Source organism: Lolium rigidum, chromosome 5, assembly GCF_022539505.1.
Source record: "Lolium rigidum isolate FL_2022 chromosome 5, APGP_CSIRO_Lrig_0.1, whole genome shotgun sequence".
In the NCBI taxonomy this organism is placed as follows: Eukaryota; Viridiplantae; Streptophyta; class Magnoliopsida; order Poales; family Poaceae; genus Lolium; species Lolium rigidum.
In genome coordinates, this window is record NC_061512.1 from 166,516,569 (window position 1) to 166,535,457 (window position 18,889).

General features: G+C 43.8%; 1 protein-coding gene across 1 annotated transcript; it reads left to right on the forward strand.

Moving 5' to 3' along the window:
• Positions 1–2,898: 2,898 nt before the first annotated feature.
• On the forward strand, positions 2,899–14,594 carry LOC124651856 (long chain acyl-CoA synthetase 6, peroxisomal-like). Its single transcript, XM_047190880.1, has 23 exons — positions 2,899–3,064; positions 4,225–4,285; positions 4,358–4,435; positions 5,047–5,118; positions 5,217–5,298; positions 5,715–5,820; positions 5,901–5,977; positions 6,517–6,561; positions 6,660–6,746; positions 8,129–8,218; positions 8,317–8,396; positions 8,495–8,588; positions 9,225–9,313; positions 9,440–9,528; positions 11,407–11,536; positions 11,630–11,748; positions 11,933–12,056; positions 12,136–12,222; positions 12,532–12,635; positions 12,713–12,798; positions 13,653–13,739; positions 13,830–13,916; positions 13,989–14,594. The coding sequence occupies exons 1-23, from the start codon at positions 2,914–2,916 to the stop codon at positions 14,082–14,084; spliced, it is 2,121 nt and encodes a 706-aa protein (XP_047046836.1). The 5' UTR covers positions 2,899–2,913; the 3' UTR covers positions 14,085–14,594.
• Positions 14,595–18,889: the final 4,295 nt, after the last annotated feature.

Below are 18,889 nucleotides of genomic sequence, written 5' to 3' on the forward strand. Positions count from 1 at the left end.
ATGGACATGGCAATCGCCGCGTCCAGGTTGCCCCTCCGGGCGTCCTTGTCGTCCATGGACGCCAAGAACGCCGCCCGCAGCCACGGGCAGTCCTCGGGGTCGTCGCTGGCCGGCGATGAGCCGGCTGCCGCCGCTCGTACTCCGCCGGCCGGCGCCGCTGCGGCGCTTCCTCCGGCTCCTCCTTCACCTCCGGCCGGGATGAGGAGGGCGCCGCCGCGCCTCCCTTGCTGCCGCCCGCTGCCGCTACCGCCACGCCTCGTGTTGACGGGCGTCGCCGGCTCCTCCTTGACCTCCCGTTTGGGAACGGTGTACGGCGCCGACCGGCACGACGAGGACGGCGTCGATCGCGCCGGTCCCGAGGAAGAAGAGTGCGAGGACGACGAGTACGTCGTCCTCCTCGGCTGCCATTGAGGAGACGGCGGCGGCGGCGACGGCATCTCCGGCCTTGGAGCGCCGTTGCGGAGGCCGCGGATGACGTTCTCGAGGTGCGCCCGGAACGCCCCGAACGAGGCGCGGCCTTCCTGTTCCGAGCTGTTGGGCCCGCCGATGAGGCCGGTGGTGCTTGTGCATCTCGACGTCGTACTTGGCCTTGAAGTACGTGACCCACCGATCGTCGTTGTCCTTGGCCGCCCATGTCGGATCCGCCCGCTCCTCGGCGGTGAGTTGAGCCCGACGGGCCTTGATGGCGTCCCGCCATTGCTGCGTGCGCGGCTCGGCGGCGGCGGAACGCCAATGCCGTTCACGGCCATCTTCCGGCCGCCGCCGCTTGGCAGCCGCATGTCCGGCGGGGCCGGATACGGGCGTGGTACGGCGCCCACGCCTCCGCCACGGTGAGGCTGCCGCGGCCGGAGCCGTTCGCCGCGGCGATCTTGCGGGAGGACGAGCTCGACATTTTTGAGCGGCGAGGAGAGGATCCGGGAAGGGGAAGGCGGCGGCGACGAGAAGGATTATGATGAGCGGCGATAGCTGGAGGGCGTCTTAAAACGAGCGGCGGCGGCGGGTGGTTGCACGCAATAACTCCGGCGCGGACGGCCACGCGGCCATGCACGACGAGACGCGTCCCTGCGTCGCCCGGGAAAACGGGGACGCCATTAACGTCGCTTGACCAAAGGTAGGCGACGGGGTTTTAGCCTTCCGTGCCGGCGACGCATCGGGCCCGCGTCGGTTGGCCTCGCTTTTCGTTGTGTCCGGCATCCCGGAGGGCGTCCCTGTGGGACGGGGACGGGCTCGGGGCGCCGGACACCGTATCGGGCCGCGCCGGACAAAAATGGGCTTTGGGGGACGCGGCTGGAACGCTTTTTTTGTCCGGCGCGCCCCAAATCGCTTTGGGGGACGGTTTGGGGGACGCGACTGGAGATGCTCTAACAGATGCTCCTTCGAACCGTCACACACTAAGGAAAAACCCATAAACTGTACAGGAGAGGAGATACAAACGAGAGAAATGTAAAAATGCTCGGTGGGACACCTAATGTAGAACAAGAAATAAACTGTACGGAAGAAGAGTCACACCTTGAGAGCAATTCCAATAGTGTAGCCAGCTGCTGGCTATAAGACAAGTGTCATGAGCCAACTTAAAGCTAACATATACAATAGTGAGCTATAAAAATGTACTCCCTCCGTCCCGTTTTAATTAACTTGGGGGAGAAAAACGCTTCAGAAATTGATTTTTACATTTCCGTCCTATACAGTTTCTAATTTTAAAACAGACTCCCTCAGATCTGAGATCCAATCCACCAACTCCCCAATCGATCGATGGAGCCAAGCTGGGATCGATCGAGGGAAACGGAGGTAGCCGCCGACGCCGGAGGTGGCGGACGAGCACGTACCCCGCCGGGTGGTCGGCTCGCGAGGTGGGCCGGCTTCGTCGATGAGGGATCGGCCGCCTCGACGACGACGACGGCGTCGTCTGCCTCCTTCGCCCGCGCGCGGCGGCGCCGGCGTGCACGTGGGAGCCGATGTGAGGATCCATGAATCGATCGCGCGGCGAGGCCGGACGGAGCACTTCATCACGACGAAGCGATCGAGCGCTCGCGGGTCGACTACGGATCGGGATTGGCGTGAGTGCGTACGGCGAAGCGGGCGAAGGTGGCACGGTTGGGCTGGGTCGAGCGGCCAGATTCGTGACGACAAGGATGTGCGGGTAGGGAGTAAAAAATGACAAGGTTTTTTTTGCAAAATTACAACCGAGTTAATTAAAACGGGACGGAGGGAGTAGTACTTTGTCAATGTATGGCCCACATTTCACTTTCACAAAGTCGCTGTAAGCGACGTCTTGCAGCGCATCAGCTTGCATAAGAGCTCACTCTCCTTCTCTCTCCTCCTCTCTCTCCTCCAACTAAGCAATAATATACTATTTTAATCCTTATATTCAGCTGACTAAAATTTATTGTACTTGGTCTGAATGAAGAAATAAAAGATAGTGGTGGACTCCTCCTCGTGGCAACCTATATTCAGAGTTCCACACGTCGAATCTTCCAAAAGGTACCCAACGAAGCTCGACGTCGACACTCACACCACCGCTGCAGGACCCTACACCCGAACCGGCGGGATGCTTCCACTCCAAAGCCCCAACCATTCTGTTGGGCGGGCACGGCCAAACTCGGGCGCCGTGCCGTGCCACGCCACGCCGCCGGCCGCCGGCCGACGCCGACGCGCGCACGCAACCGAACAACCGTATCCGTGCCGCTCCAAATCGCGCCGGAGATATCTATGCGTCCGTCCCATCGCTCACTTCGAGCACCACGTTCTCGGCCCGCTCGCTTCGCGTCAGGCCACGCGATTATTAAAGTCCAATAATTTTTTCCCCGTTTGTCGCCGCCCCCACCTTGCCAGCACCCAACGCTATCGACGGAGACTGGCGTAGCGTAGCGCAGCAGAGCACTGCAGCAGCGTCCCATCCAACCGAAGCCAGCCATGTCACGGCAACAGGAGGAGGAGCGATCCCCGGCAGCAATGGACGCCGCGCGGCGCCGCCTCCGCGTCGTCTCCGGGCACTTCCGGCCGCACGCGGACGCCACCGGCGCCGCCCTCGACGCCAACCCCACCGCCGGCGAGTACGCCCACGGTAACGTCTCTCCTCTCCCCTACCCCCGCTGCCCTTTGACCTGCATATCCCGGCTGGACCTTCCGAGTGATGCTCCACGATTCGGATTTCGCGTTCGATTCGATAATTACTACAGTACTAATAACGCTTTAACGGGGATAACGACGGGCGTGGCCGGAATCCTGTTTGGGGTCCGTGATTGGCTACCGAATCTGGGACTGGGGTCTGGGGCGGGCGGGGTTTGCTCGCTCGCTTTTCCGTTGTTTGTTTATTTATATTATACGGATTCCACTTTACTGGAAAAGCGATATAGTGGAAGAGAGTGCTTGTTTCCGCACCGGATTGGGGATTTTGCTTTGCTGCAGTCCGTAGTTTGACTTTTTCAGTGTGTCGGCACCAAGGGTTGGGACGGAATGCTCCGACAGTCCGACCATATGCAGTCTGAATCTCGAATATCTGATGCCTTTTCCTGTAATGCTTAAGCGAGGCAGCATGTACTAATGGTCTGTGGCTTAAACTGGGTTCACGCCAACTCGAAAAAGCAACCGAATAAATAAATTGGTTAAATTTCCTTTCTACTTTTTGGCCTGTCGGTGATTACTGGGAACAGCCTATATGCCCCCCTTTCTGTATTGTGATGTGATTGATGCCTTCGTTGAGGTTTAGAAGGACCCCCACTCGACTTGGACTTTTTTCTTTCTTTCACAAGTTCTACTGAAACAATGTAGTTCCTGATACAGTTCTACGGTTCATTTCAGCCTAATCGGTCTAAATTCGTATCCATATGCTTTTTATGAAATATGGACACGCAGTGTTTTGTTACTAAATTTCTGTACCCATTTGACCCTAAGATCCTAACAGCGTTTGTCATATTTGATGGCCAATTGCTAAGCATATGGGTTCTCATTTGCAGCGGTGTATATTTTTATAGTTTAAATGACATGTACTTGTGGGCAGCAATGCACGTGTTCTTCTATTCCTGAGAAATGGCTAGTTGGAAACAAACCATCACTGATGTTTCTTCAGCCCTCACTCTATGGCTTCTCGATTTAACCTGTGCATGTTTGAGTTCACTTAGCATTTTCCCTGGACACACCCCTAGTGCAGAACTTTTTAGTTTGAGAAATAGCTTATCAAAAATAAAACTGTTATCCTAAATTCAACGTGCATACTTTCTTCAGCGCAGGGGTACGGCGTTGTTCTTCCTGAGAAGTTGCAAACTGGAAAGTGGAACGTGTACCGGTAGGTTATTTATATGTTATAAACTGCATTTCTGTTATACTGTTGCTCACAGTTGCTGTTCCAATCTTGCAGATCTTCTCGGTCACCTCTGCGTCTAGTTAATAGGTTTCCTGGTACTCCAGACATTGGGACGCTGCATGAAAATTTTGTGTAAGAATGCTCACAATCTCTTGAACATGTGAACTTGATCAAATATCTAAGTTACTGCTGATGTTTGCAAACTCTCGTTTTGAGTTATCAGTAAATATACGTGGTCAATATCATGCTGCAATAGCCTTTCAGATTATTTTGTAACTATTTATATTGAAGTATATATTAGAAAGATATAATCTTCTAGAGAATGTTAGAAAGGTAGAGTAAAGCAAAGTAATATCATTATTTATTTGCTTAGAAAGCTCTCATTAATTTTTTTCCCTCTAGAGACAGAGTAAGCTGCAAAGATAACTGTTTTAATTATTGTTTTAGAGAAAGCCTTGGTGCTGGAAAGTGCATCTTTGTTAAACATGGGTTAAAATTTTCAGAGTGAGTTATTAATCTGTCATCCGAGGGTACATTGGGCCACGAATAGTATCTAATTGTATATTAAGATCTGAAATGCTTGAATGCAGAAGTTTGATCTGCTGATTTTATGAATGCTGGTAAATTTATATACTGTATGTCTTTTGTACATAATATGCTTGAGGGAGAAAACAGTTACTCAAACATCATTACTGTAATCCACATTTCCCTCACCACTTTATATGCTATCCCAAATTATGCAGGTATGCAGTTGAGACTTTCACGGATTGTAGATATCTGGGTACAAGAGTGTCCACTGATGGAACAGTTGGAGAGTAAGGATTGATTATTTGACGTGTTCCTTATCATTTCCTCTGCTGCCCTTTTTATTCTTGACTTGTTTGATTCTCCTAAATGACATATAACAATGCAGCTACAAATGGATGACATATGGAGAAGCTAGTACGAACAGGACTGCAATAGGTTCTGGTCTTATCTATCATGGAATACCAGAAGTGAGTCATCCATATTCTCAAAGAGCACATATTCTTTTGTTTTTAACTACTCCATCCGTTCCGAAATAGAAGGCATATGATTTTAGTGAGAAGTCAACTTTTTCTAAGTTTGACTTTGTTTATAGAAATAATATATAAACATTTACAATACCAAATCAATATCAATAGATCCGACATGAAATATATTTCCATAGTGTATTTATTCGATATTCAGATGTTGATATTTTCTTCACTATTGTTGGTCAAACTTGATACCTTTGACTTTTGACTAAATTATACGCCTTATATTCGGAAGAGGGAGTAGTAACTAGCAGATAGTCAGATACCTTGTCAGATATTGCTATCTTGATATAGTACCTCTAGTATCCTAGGATATTTATTTGTACTTATTTTAAATATATTTTTATCTGAATCAGGGTGCACGCATTGGTCTGTATTTTATAAACAGACCTGAGTGGATCATAGTTGATCATGCTTGTGCTGCATATTCATATGTATCTGTGCCACTGTATGATACTCTAGGTATGTTACTATCAGCACATGATCCATGCTCTATTTTTCAATCATCTAGTAACATTGTTTATGCAATGTACTTTCTGCAGGTCCAGATGCAGTTCAGTTCATTGTGAACCATGCAACAGTAGAAGCTATTTTCTGTGTTCCTCAGACACTAAGCACTGTGAGCTTTAATCCCTTATCACAACCTTAAGTGATGAGTTGTTTCTAAAATCTATAAATTTGCAGTCCTCATGCTGTTGATCATACCAGTCGTACATTCCTAACTAGCAAGGCTGGCAACTGGCTACTTATTTCCAGAAATTGATGTATACTTCTATCTGTTAATCTCATCCTGCTAAGGCCTTAATTTACGAGGGCTTTACGATGTAATGGCAGCTACTTATGTTGTGGACTGACTCACGTATATATGTGGTGCATATTGGGCCTGTATCTTGAAATAGACTTTACTGTTTACTTGGTACTTTATGTTGTAGACTGACTCACATATTCAGATGACTAATGTAGTGGATACTGGGCCCATATCTTGAAATAGACTTTACTGTTTACTTGGATTCTGTTCCAAAATTTTCTTGTTTGGAATACTATGTCAGTTTATAGACATATGTCAGCATTCAACTTTGCATTGCATCATAGTGCACTGAGAAAGAAATATATTTAATTTCCAACCAATCGTTTTAGTTATATTTCTCTTGATTGCAGCTGCTAAGCTTCGTAACTCAAATGCCATGTGTTCACCTTATAGTGGTAAGTTTTGACTCCATTTGCAACTAATTTATGAAATGTACCCGTGATGATTTTGTGAGATCTTCTCTTCTGTATTTTTACCAACTTGTATTTTATAGGTAGTTGGTGGAGATGATGCGAATACGCCACCTTCAACTGAAACTACTGGAGTGAAAATTATAACTTACTCCAGGCTACAGAGCGAGGTGAGCGTCATAAACAATGTACACCGTATCATCTTTATTGTGAACTGTTAATGATACACAAGTCGTTTTTCATAGGCTGCGTGTGGCATAGTTTTCATTTTCAAGTTTCATTTTGCACCTACTTCTAACTTCTGAGATATGAACTGGTGGGCTGCACTCTATCATGTATGGTGCATTGATTAGCTCCTAAGACCATTTCCAAGATTTATCGCATACACAACACGTTGATGTGACAACTAGCTACTGCTTATGTTAGAACATGTGTTGTTACATGCTTAGCTTGGCATGTGAATGGTATATGTTGAAGTAATCCCTTCTTTTTTGTGTGAAAATTGGTCTTATCTAGCATGCAAAATTCCTGTATCCAGTTGGGACTTGGGACTAAACTGTGTTTGTGTGATGTGTCATGTGTGTATGACTGTACGTGTATACAAATACAACATGTATTATTCCCATTTTGTGCAATACACTTAAGAGATTGGAGACATATAGTGTTGTGACCTTGTATCACAGGGGGATAATAACTGTGCTAAAGATAGTTAGAAAGCATGGCTGCAAGTGATTTGGTAGACAGGTTCAGATGAGAGCATATTTGGGACAGAATATATGAGTCTTCTTGCTTTCCTAAACATAGATCCATGTCATCCCTTGACCTTTCCGGAAACAATATGGACTTCTAACTTATTAGATTCCTTTAATCCTGGCTTGCCTAAATAAAAGACCCCCCTCTCCTCTCCTACTTTCTTGCTGCTACATCTCCTTGGTCAGCAGGTTGCCATGTCCTGTTACAGTACATCCATGACCGGTGCTTTGGAACAATGAACTAACGTCTGCAACATATAACAATAAATGGTAGAACTGCCACATATATTGATCTTTTTTTTCCTTGAACACACGCCAAAGCGTGTGTCATAATATATTAGAAGAAGGCGTCAAGAAGTCGTTAGAGTACAAAGCCTCAGCCAAACAAAAAGAAGAAGTGTAAAAAAACTGTACAGGGCCACACACTAGCCGAGCCTCTTTAAGTCAAGGGGGCGAGCGTGAGGCAGACGACTAAGAGCTTTGGCACCTGCAAGCAACCACAACTTGGCTTCATCAAGAATGGAATGGACAAGCTCAAGAATGGAATGCCTTGTGCACTCTTTAGTTAATCATATGTGGGTTCAGTGCTTCTGATAGTCATATGCATTCTGGATATATTGCCTTTATTTTTGCGTGTATTGACTTCATGCATGTGGGTATCCAACTGTTTTCATGCATTGCCTTTAGAACTTTGTTTTAATCTACTAGAATAATTGGTACTAGCACATCTAGTTTTCTGTTCATTCCTATTTATTGTGCTCTTCTCTTTTTTCTGAAGTCCTTTTGTTATATTAACTCAGGGAAAGATGAGTTCTCAAACTTACCGTCCTCCAAGACCTGAAGATGTCGCTACCATCTGCTACACTAGTGGCACTACTGGCACACCGAAGGTATATCATTCGATGTTCTTATCATTCTTTTGCTTCACCACATAACTCTTCTACTTCTAGTTTCAAACATGTGATGTTGGGTTCCAATCTTTTCACAGGGAGCTGTTCTTTCTCATGAGAACTTAATCGCAAATGTAGCAGGATCGAGCCTGGGTATTAAGTTTTACCCCTCCGATGTGTGAGGACTTGACATGCCTTTTTTATATAGCCTATTCAATGTACAGAAACTCTTTATTTTGAATTTTTTATGATACTAACGTTGATATATCTCCTCAGGTATATCTCATATCTACCTTTAGCTCACATCTATGAGAGGGCCAATCAAATTGCACTGCTTCACTATGGTGTTGCCATTGGATTTTACCAAGGGGTATGAAGATAGTAGTAAAAAATTATTTAGGATGAGAGTTTACAGTACTTTGCATTTATTGTTGGAGTAACTATGTATCTACAGAACATATCTTTTAACTGAACTACGGCGATGTACAGTGTTCAGAAAAGTAACTGATGAAGTGATAATATGTGCTCTTGTATATGTTACACATCTTATGCAGTAGTTCACATCTGAGTTGCTTCTCGTCTGGATAACTTCTTATGAAAGCTATTGGCCATTCCAAGTTTAGTTGAAGTACAAAGGTGCATCGTATGCAAGATCATTCATCACCAAGAGTCCAAGATAGTGTTTAAACCATCCAATTATAGTATTTGTCATGGTAGTAGGATAGTAGGATGGACCCATTTTGTTGACTCATGGTACCTTGTTCAGTACACCTCTATGTTGCTCATCGTAACCGTTTGCCCACCACTGTGCTGCTACCCCATTGTTGGATTCCCTTCTGCACAGATCCTGTTTTTATGTAGATTTGTAGGAACCAAAGTCCTTTGTTCACCATTTATCAAATGGTCAAATACATGTTATACTTTACTTCATGCACAATCGTCTTTTAGTTTAACTTCAATTTCCCCAGTCATCTTCTTTTCATGAGTATATTACCGTTGTTTCCAGGATAATTTGAAGCTGATGGATGATTTGGCTGCTCTGAGACCAACCGTATTCGCAAGTGTCCCCCGGCTATATAACAGAATTTATTCTGCGTAATACAACTATACCAGTAATTAGACATTTTCATGTTCATTGTGCATATTGCTAGCCATATCTCTCGTGAGGTTATCATTTCTTCATATTGGATACACTTAACTGGCTCATTGCTTCCTTCATAGAATTACAAATGCTGTGAAGGAGTCCGGTGGGTTGAAGGAAAGATTATTTCGTACAGCATACAATGCCAAGAGGCAAGCAATTATTAATGGTAAGCACAACATGAAGTTCACTTAAATCTGGTGCCCCATTCTTCTTTTTTGTTTGTTTAGAAACCAATCAACAGAGTGAACATAATAATCATTGTTCACTAGTGAAGCATTAAATCAATACATGGAGGTGAACAGGAATTACACTATTCCTCATGGGCTATGCATAAATTGCCAGTTCTACATCGTCTATTCTATAGGAGAGTTGTCATTGGTGCACCAATTAGTTGTTACATAATTTACTGTATACAGCCATTTATGTTGACCATGATACAATTTACTTCTTAGGTCTGATAAGTTCAGAAGTCATGTGCAACAAAGAATACAACCCATATTTTTTTAGTGAAACAATGGATCTGCCAAAAGGTCGCAACAGATTTTATTGAGGAAAGATTCAGTTTGCACCCCCTCAACTATTGGCAAAGTAACACCCCCAGCCCCAGCCCCCTAGACTAACCATTTTCGACCTGATGTGGCTCCCATGGGTAGGTTGTTTTTGACACAAATTGTGGTGACAAGACAACAACGAGGAATTATAATTCTAGAAAATGTGAAACCAACAAAGAAACAAATTAAAAGAAGAAATGCATGGAACGTTGGTATTGTCCCTGTTTTTGTTTTATGTGCGATCTTTTAAGGTGATGTGGTGGTGACTATAGGATCCATGGCACCATGTAGAGCAAAACCGAGTTGAAATAGTCTTGAAAAGTAATATGTCCTGTTAGTTAAGGCCATGAGGCCATTTAATAGTTGAGGGACATTGATTGGACGTTTTCATTTTGTTAGGTATCTTTAACTTGATCTTCTACAAAGCTGTGGTTCTATTTCTGAAATAGATCACATAATGTTGAGTTGTTGACATGTTGGCCCATCACCTACCATTCATAATGGATCCATTTCTCATTGTGGTTTTGTGGTGGTAGCTGTTTTTTCTTAATTAAGGTGCAAATGGATATTTTCTTGCATCTAGTACATATGCGGTGGAATGTGAGATAACTTTTGACCATTTCCTTTCTGTAGCAGATATAGAAATAAGCATAACACATCATACTATCACAGTACAAGTGTACAACAAGCATAAACTGAATTTAGACTTCAGTTAAACTGACTGGTGCAAGTGGAAATTTCTTTTATGCTATATAAAATTTGACATTATTCCTATGGAAGGGGCTTGTACAAAAAAAATGATAATTTGCTATTACAAGCTACAACTTTCTTTTCATCTCTGTCCAAATTACTGCCTAGGTAACTTAGGTGTGACCAGGGTTCTGTTTTCCTTCAGAAACAGAAACAGAAACAGAAGATGGTCACTGTTGGTAAGGCAAAAACAAGTCGGTCTTGCAGTAGCTTTAGCTAGCTCAGAATACTGGGCTTGCTTTCTTGTTTTTTTCCATTCACTTATTTTAGTAATGACTTTTGCTTTCTAGAAGTACCCTAAATACCCTGATAGTCTGTTTTCTTTGGAAAACTGAATGTTAGATGACGATATGTGGTAAACGTGTTTAACCTAGAGAGTATAAAATAGAAATATCAAAGGTTCAAGTGAACGTCCAAATCGTATTGAACTTTTCGGGCAAGTCACTCTTAATAAGATAAAAGGGTTGATATGTGTCACACTGGAAATATGAAGCTTATGCAGTGTCTTCATGGTTTCCTATCAAATAGCAAGTAGTCATAAATTCCAAGTTGAAAACATAAATAGTTCTCCTCTTTACTTATTGAGTTAGCTCAATTTCTGTTGCTCAGCAACAACTGAATACAACAAGATGCAAATTTCATCATTATTTTAAGTACATCACATTTTTTATTTATGTTCTGTCATTTGATCCATTTTTTATCCCTTGCATATATGAGGAGATTCACCTACTATACTTTTTTAGGAAGAAATCCATCACCAATGTGGGATAAGTTGGTATTTAACAAAATAAAAGCTAGGCTTGGTGGACGAGTGAGGCTTATGACTTCAGGCGCATCTCCATTGTCCGCAGATGTAATGGAATTCCTAAGAATGTAAGATGATTTCTTGTGCTCTGCCTTGGTGCGTGATGATTATTGAGAACTTTGTGTTGTTAACAAGTAAACATTGTTTCAACTTTCTTATAGATGCTTTGGTGGTGATGTTCTTGAAGGATATGGAATGACAGAGACATCTTGTGTCATCACTACAATGGATTTTGGTGACAAGTTAATTGGTCACGTTGGATCACCAAACCCCTCTTGTGGTAAGCTTTGTGTTTGGATTTTGAAGGATACAATTGTTAAAATCTGTGTTTAGGTTGGCAGTAATGTCTCATGAAGTCACATTTTTATATTCTTAGTGCGTAGAGAATCCACCGTAGTATTGGCAGTAATGTTAGGCATTGTCCTCTCATTGTTACATAACGCAAGTATTGTTTTGATTTTCAGAGGTTAAACTTGTGGATGTCCCAGAAATGAATTACACTTCTGAGGATCAACCATATCCTCGTGGAGAAATCTGTGTTAGAGGGCCTTCCATATTCTGTGGTTACTATAAAGACGAAGTCCAAACGTAATTTGCTATCCTCTTGCTCCTATTGAACTTTCAAATCTATTAAGTGAGCTATAATAAATGCATTTGAAATCTGCAGAAGAGATGTCATTGATGATGATGGTTGGCTGCACACTGGAGACATAGGTTTGTGGCTGCCTGGAGGGCGTCTGAAAATTATTGACAGGTAAAACCCCAAAACTGGATGATATTCTATTGCAATTTCCTTTTGGAGTTAGCTGGCAATTATGTGCCTCTTGCTTTCATTATTTGGTGCTCTTATATTATGGAACGGAGGGAGTATTAAGTACTGTAATGAATGGAAGATTTTGAGAATCTCAAAGCTCTCAGTTCGATATTATTTATTTTGATAATCACCCATTAACTTTCTGCACATTTCCCTTGATTATCTAAGTTAATATGTTCCGCTAGACTTAATTTGGTCTTGACCAGTTCTCTTCAACTACTAACTGTTGTTCAATTTTCTGGCTTCCAGAAAAAAGAACATTTTCAAGTTAGCTCAAGGAGAATACATTGCTCCAGAGAAGATTGAGAATGTTTATGCTAAGTGCAAGTTCATTGCCCAATGTTTTGTATATGGTAAGTATTCATGATTTTATATTAGTTGTAGCTATCAATCATGGCCATGTGTTTTCTGATTCTTGATTTGGGTGCAGGTGATAGTTTCAACTCTTTTCTAGTTGCCATTGTAGCAGTTGAACCTGATGTTTTGAAGGCTTGGGCTGCATCACAAGGAATCCAGGTATATAATTTATCTTTCATTTCCCACGACTTACTAAACCAAATAGCAAGGGAAACTCATTGGTTCTACTCAAATTCAACTTAGGCTATTTGAATGTAGGATTTCCATAGGAATTTTGATGGATTTTGAGTATTCAAGATTGTTTGTCTCCAATTACATAGGAAAACCAATATGAGCTCAAACCTCATTTTATTTTTTCCTTTTAAAATTCTGATAGGACCATCTTTCTATATCTCTCCACTCAGTTTTCGTTCCTCCAAAATTCCTGTCTATTCCATGTGAACTGTGGGCTAATATGGTGACTATATGTGTACCAACCTTTTTTTTTACTGACAGCTAATAGACATATTATTTCCACAAAAACTGCAAGTGCATATAGTATCCCTGCATGTACACCTGTTTTTTTTTCTTAAGTTTTTTTGCTGGCTGGTGCAACTGTGCAACTGGATACCATAATGGAGTAGAAAACTACTCCCTCCGTACGCATTTAATCGACGCGGCTTTAGTTCAGAATATGCATCTAACTAGTTCACATCCGCGTCAATTAAAACAGACCCGAGGTAGTAGGTTGCATAGTTAGAGTGGCCACATTGCTGCCTCATTATGTATTTTTTCAGGAAAACATAGAAAATGAGATGTGCCACTTCCATTCTGCTGTTCTTTTGATTAACTTTGCGCTATTCTACAAGACTTGATCTTCGTTCATGGTTAATTTCATGCTTAAAACGGTGCTGAGAAATTACACACTTGGATTATACTTGCGTTGTCATTTTATATATCCTCCAATGCATTTACTTGCATACAATCCAGTCATGACATGTTATGTCCTAATATAAAATTTGTCTAACCTCTAGAACGAGGATTTAAGACAGCTTTGTGCTGATCCGAGAGCAAAAGCTGCTGTCCTGGCTGACATGGATTCTATTGGAAAGGAGGCACAGGTTTCTCTCTTCACTTCTAACTTTTACATATTTCCTCCGTAATTAATCTCTTATGGATATCATTCCTTAATAAATCTATTAATCTACCAGCTAAGAGGTTTTGAATTTGCCAAAGCTGTTAGTCTTGTTCCTGAACCATTCACAGTGGAAAATGGTCTCCTCACCCCCACGTTCAAGGTAGGCTAATTCTGTTACAGGAGATAAATAAAGGAAAGGTAATCTCTGTCTGAACTATATATTCTTTTGCAGGTCAAAAGACCACAAGCTAAGGCTTACTTCGCAAAAGAACTTGCAGATATGTATGCGCAACTGCGTGAGGCCGAATCAGCTAGACAGAAGCTGTAATTACTCACTAGATGTCCAGAATTAAGTTTCAACCAAAGAAAGAACTGCTACACACAAAATAAGTGGATTTTTGTACCAGCACAGCAAGCACTTGTGGCAGTAACTCTTGAACTGGTCGCTCCATGAGCAGGAATAACTTCCACCAGTCAACAGTCAGGAGTGGTGCTGGGTGTGGTTATCCTTATAAAGGAATGAACTGAAGGCCCCAAAATAAACATTTGTTCATTACTTTTATATAGAATACAGTACATGTCTTCCTGATGTTGCAGAGGTAAAAAGAAGGTGAAGACACCTTATACCTGTAATTTTGTCAAGAACACTCTGTAACAATCATGTTCAATGGTCATGTACTATATTTGTAGATTTACGGCAAATGTTTAGCCAAATATCTCTACCTTGGTTCATTAGGACTGTATACGATTGTTACTCTGTTAGGACGGTCCAGAAGCTCGACTATACATGTAAAAGGTTATACCTTATGCAAGTTTTAAAAAAGTTGTTTCTTATGCATATGTAGCTTTAATGTTAACTCAGGCTTTTATTTGTGTGTTTTATCCTGGTCGTTTTGTTTTTGGTCACGACCTTGTGAGAGGTACGTAGGAAGGAGCAGACTAAGACAGAGCGCTTTTGGCGGTGCATGGACATGGAAAAAGATATATTGTGGGGAAGAAAGAGATGTCCGAGGCGGCTTAGATGCAGGTTACTGCAGGCGAGGATGATGTATCGCAAGGTATATCGAGCTGAATCCCATTCAAATAGGCCAACTCTAGCATTGGAGCATCTCTTCATATCGTATAAAACTTGGCTGATCTGTAAACTTTTTAAAGGGTATGGAGAATCTACTTGCGAGATCCTCAGATTCATAGTTTTTTTTTTTGGAATTTTTTTATAGCGCCCTATATACCAGTTAACGGTTGGTGGGAGGCCCTTTTTTTTTTGATGTACAATAATCTAAACAACCTCTGGCAAGCATAGTTGCGAATCTACCTTCTGCAACACTCATCCTTGGCCAACAAAAATAGGTGAGGTACACGAGAATCTTCTGTGGGGGTGGGTCCTAGCAACAATCTGAAGACCCATATGCAATAAAAATAGCTGGTATGCAAATCATGGGAGGTTCTAGCAATGTTTAGAGTAGCAACCTTATGCAAGCACCTTCTATAAAACTGAAGCAACATTTGTACCAACACCAACAAATTGTGGCACATCTAGTTTGTGTGTTGGCAGCAAAACAAACATGAGTTATAACATTATAACACTTATTCAACATAAAACTCTATGGAAAAAATAGCAGTCGTGCAAAATCCTTGCAATGTCTCGCTTGTGTGTTCACACAAAAGGCATACGCATTTGTACCATTTTGAGTGCACGTATGGTGGCCCCGATCTTGCCGATTCGCCATCGTCGACCTCAGATCCGGTTTGCTATAGCCCCTTTGGCGCTAGATCCGGTGACCTCGGGCCCATTCCCATTGTTCCATCATCTCTTTGGTCCCGACATCTCTTGTCCTGGCATGACCAGCGGTTTTCAATCGGAAGGTCCACCAAGATCATCGTTGTGCTTGCGCCTTGGGGGCATCCATGGAGGAGAAAGATATCAACTACAAGAAGGCAGAGGAGCGGCAGTGGATCAACGCTGGGGTGCCAGTGGACAATAGTGTTGAAGGCAGAAGCAACGTTGGAGGAGTCGTGCAACGGAGCATGGCTATGTGAAGCATTAATGTGTGGGGCAGAAGATTGCCCACGAGACCGATCGATCGTTGCGCGTGATTGGTCGCTCGGGCCAAACAATTTTACTTTTGAATACGTTAGGATTTGATACCGGATTGGGTTACCAAATTATAGAGCAACCATAAAACACAACTTAACGCTACATGTTACCATTTCTTATAAAACCACTAACCAAAAACACCTTTTAGGATTGGTACTTGAGAAAAATGGAAGATAGTTAGAGCATCTCCAACCCCCATAGGCCACCCAACCTGCCTATGGGGGCATCACACGAGAAAATCTCGCCCAACCGCCCCACATAACGCAGTTTCATCCAACGTGGCCCAGTTTCCTATCCGGCACCCCCAGTGAGTCCGCACGCCACACACCCAACCCATAGGGGGGGCGAGCGGGGGTGTCAGATGGAGCTGAAAAACTAGTGGGTCAGCTTTGTCGGCAAGACAGAGGAAAATTTCCCTCCCTTTCCCAATATCCCACATTTTTCACCGCCCGCCGCCACCACTTCTGCCATTTCCCTCTCACGCCGCGTCGCTTCGCCTTCGCACCGTGATGCCATCGAAGAAGTTCATCGGCCCCCATTCGATGGACACGCCTCCAAACAAGCTGAGGCAACAAAAGCAGCGCCCGCCCGACATGACCAATGTCGAGTGGGCAGCGGGCGTCGCATGCCAGATGATCCTCTCAACTAACCGCATGGCGAGGGAGGCATGGGCGAAGGACATGAAAGCCAAGTCGACGATTGAGAGGGTTGTCTGTCTAACTCATGTTGGTGTAATATCCCAGGTTTAGAGGCAACGAAATGAGAGAACACTAAAGTGTGCATTGCATTCATGCATAGAAAATCCGGGAAATTTTCGCGCTTTCAAATAAAACTTGTTAAAGTAACTAAAGTTTCACTTGACTTGCTGGAATTGAAGTAGCTCATTGTAACATCCCAAATTTCAATAATAATAAGAAGAAGAATTCCAGGGATCCAAAATTCAGAACCAACAAAAACTTTTATTTGCATACAGTGCCATGCATAGGACTTGTGCATTTGAGTGGTATCCATGATGATTGTTATTGTGTTTATGTACTAAACCCTAAAAACCCTAATGTGATCAAGTGAAGATCACCAACCAAATAAATCAAAAGGAGAAAGAAATCAAATAAGAATAAAACCCTAAAACCCTCACATATGGTTTAGGCCATTTTTGCAAATCTTTACCCTAGACCATTTTGGTCTTCACCATTAGTTGTATTATGTTACTAAACACTTATTACAACTTTTGGAATCAAAGAAACACAAATCAAATCAATTTCAAACTCAAATTGGGATCACATATGATAATGGTCAAATCTGCCATTTATAATCTGGTCCCTACTTTGAGCCCTTTCAATTCCAGTTTTTCAAACTAAACTTTCCCAATTCTTTGCACCTCATCCAAGAGCACATCAAGGTGAACAACTTTGGTAAAGACCACCATGCCAAATTCATCTTGGATCAAAAACTATGCTCATGCAAAGTTGAGACTTTTTAATATGAGTAACAATCTCACTTTGTCAAATTTTGCAATTCTTTGATTTTTAAAATTCCACCACCACACATAGTTGTCTCTGGTCATTTACAACTCAACCAAACAAACCACTTTCAAATTTTGCAACCATATGAACTCAACCAAAGTTTGCAAGAATTTGAAGTGGGCAAATATGGAACAAATCAAAAACACTATTGTGAATAGTTTTGGCCTAACCCTAAGCCACCACTGACCTCTACCTTGTCCCCTGATCCCTTCTACCTCCATTACACCAAATAGCAAGCCTAGAGGGGAGCCATGCATGCCAAGCTCCAACCATGCCGGCCATGGCCATGATCACTCCCCTCTCCTCTTTTCTCTCCACAGCAGCCTCGACCACCTTGCCAAACCTACTCCCCTTGGTCCCCTGAGCACGCCACAGACACGCGCCGCCTCGCTGCATCCCTCCCTCTCTGGCCCCCTTTTCTTCACCACTCGCCTCGCCGCGCCACCACGGACGCGCCAGACACTCGCGCGACACGAACCCTGGCCCGCCGCCGCCGGAGACGAAGAAGAGATCCCGCCATTGCCGCGGCAGACATGGAAGCAATGCGACCCAATCCAACGCCGCCCGACCGCGCTGTCGCCGCCAAACGCTTCGCCAGGAACCGCAGAGCAGTGCCGCGCCCACGCCTAGCTCCCTAGCTCGCCGGAATCGCCGCGCCATGGTCGACCGCAACCACCGCTCGCGGCACCTCGACGCTTCTATAAATAGAGAGCTCCCCGGACCAAACCAAGCACACCACCAGCTTCTCCTCCCATCTCTGCTTCTCCACGACCAAGACACACCCTCGATTGACGCCGGAGCAGCCCCAATTTGGCGATCGGAGCCGCCAGCACCCGGAGATCGCCGCCGTCGATTGGAGCCGCCCCTGGAGTTGCCGCCGGTACCAGGAGCACCGCCGTCGACTACCTCTTCCTCGCGCATACTGCCAGCCATCGCCGGACCCCTGGTTAGCTCTCCGACCCCCTAGGCTCGCCGCGCCCGTAGCTCGATCTCGTCGGAGAAGAAGATGAACCTGCGCCGTTGGATCTCGTTTTAATCCAACGCACCGCAATGATCCATACCGTTTCGGGTTTAAATAGACGCTGACGGGTGGCCCCCACCTTGTCAGCAAGCCCACGCGCACTGGATGCGTTGCTGGGCCGAGTTTCGTTATTTCAAACCGTTTCGGCCCAAGTTTTTTTCCCGCCGGCCCTTTTAATTCAAATCTCGTTTAAATAATTTCAAACCAATTTCAATACTGTACCTAACTTTGAAATTAAATAGAATCTGTTTGGCTTGGCAAAATTTAGCAAATTTGATGTTGTTGGAAAGCTACTGAAAAGATCTACAACTTTCCACTGGTCTCACTGTGAGATCGGTTGTAGAAATAAAGTGACAAAAAGATTAAGTCAGGGACTTTTGCCCATTCAATTAAATCTTAAAAATCAACCAAAAATAATATTTAGTTAATTCCAACTCTAATAGCTCACATTTAACTTACACTAATTGTTTCTGCAATAAAATGGTGTGGTC

What these genes read in the sequence shown, in the direction of transcription:
- LOC124651856 (XM_047190880.1), top strand. Translation starts at nt 2,914, where the DNA reads ATGTCACGGCAACAGGAGGAGGAGCGATCCCCGGCAGCAATGGACGCC. An exon ending in GCACTACTGGCACACCGAAG is followed by an intron (nt 8,219 to 8,316) that starts GTATATCATTCG and finishes ATCTTTTCACAG; the next exon opens with GGAGCTGTTCTTTCTCATGA. An exon ending in ATCACCAAACCCCTCTTGTG is followed by an intron (nt 11,749 to 11,932) that starts GTAAGCTTTGTG and finishes TTTGATTTTCAG; the next exon opens with AGGTTAAACTTGTGGATGTC.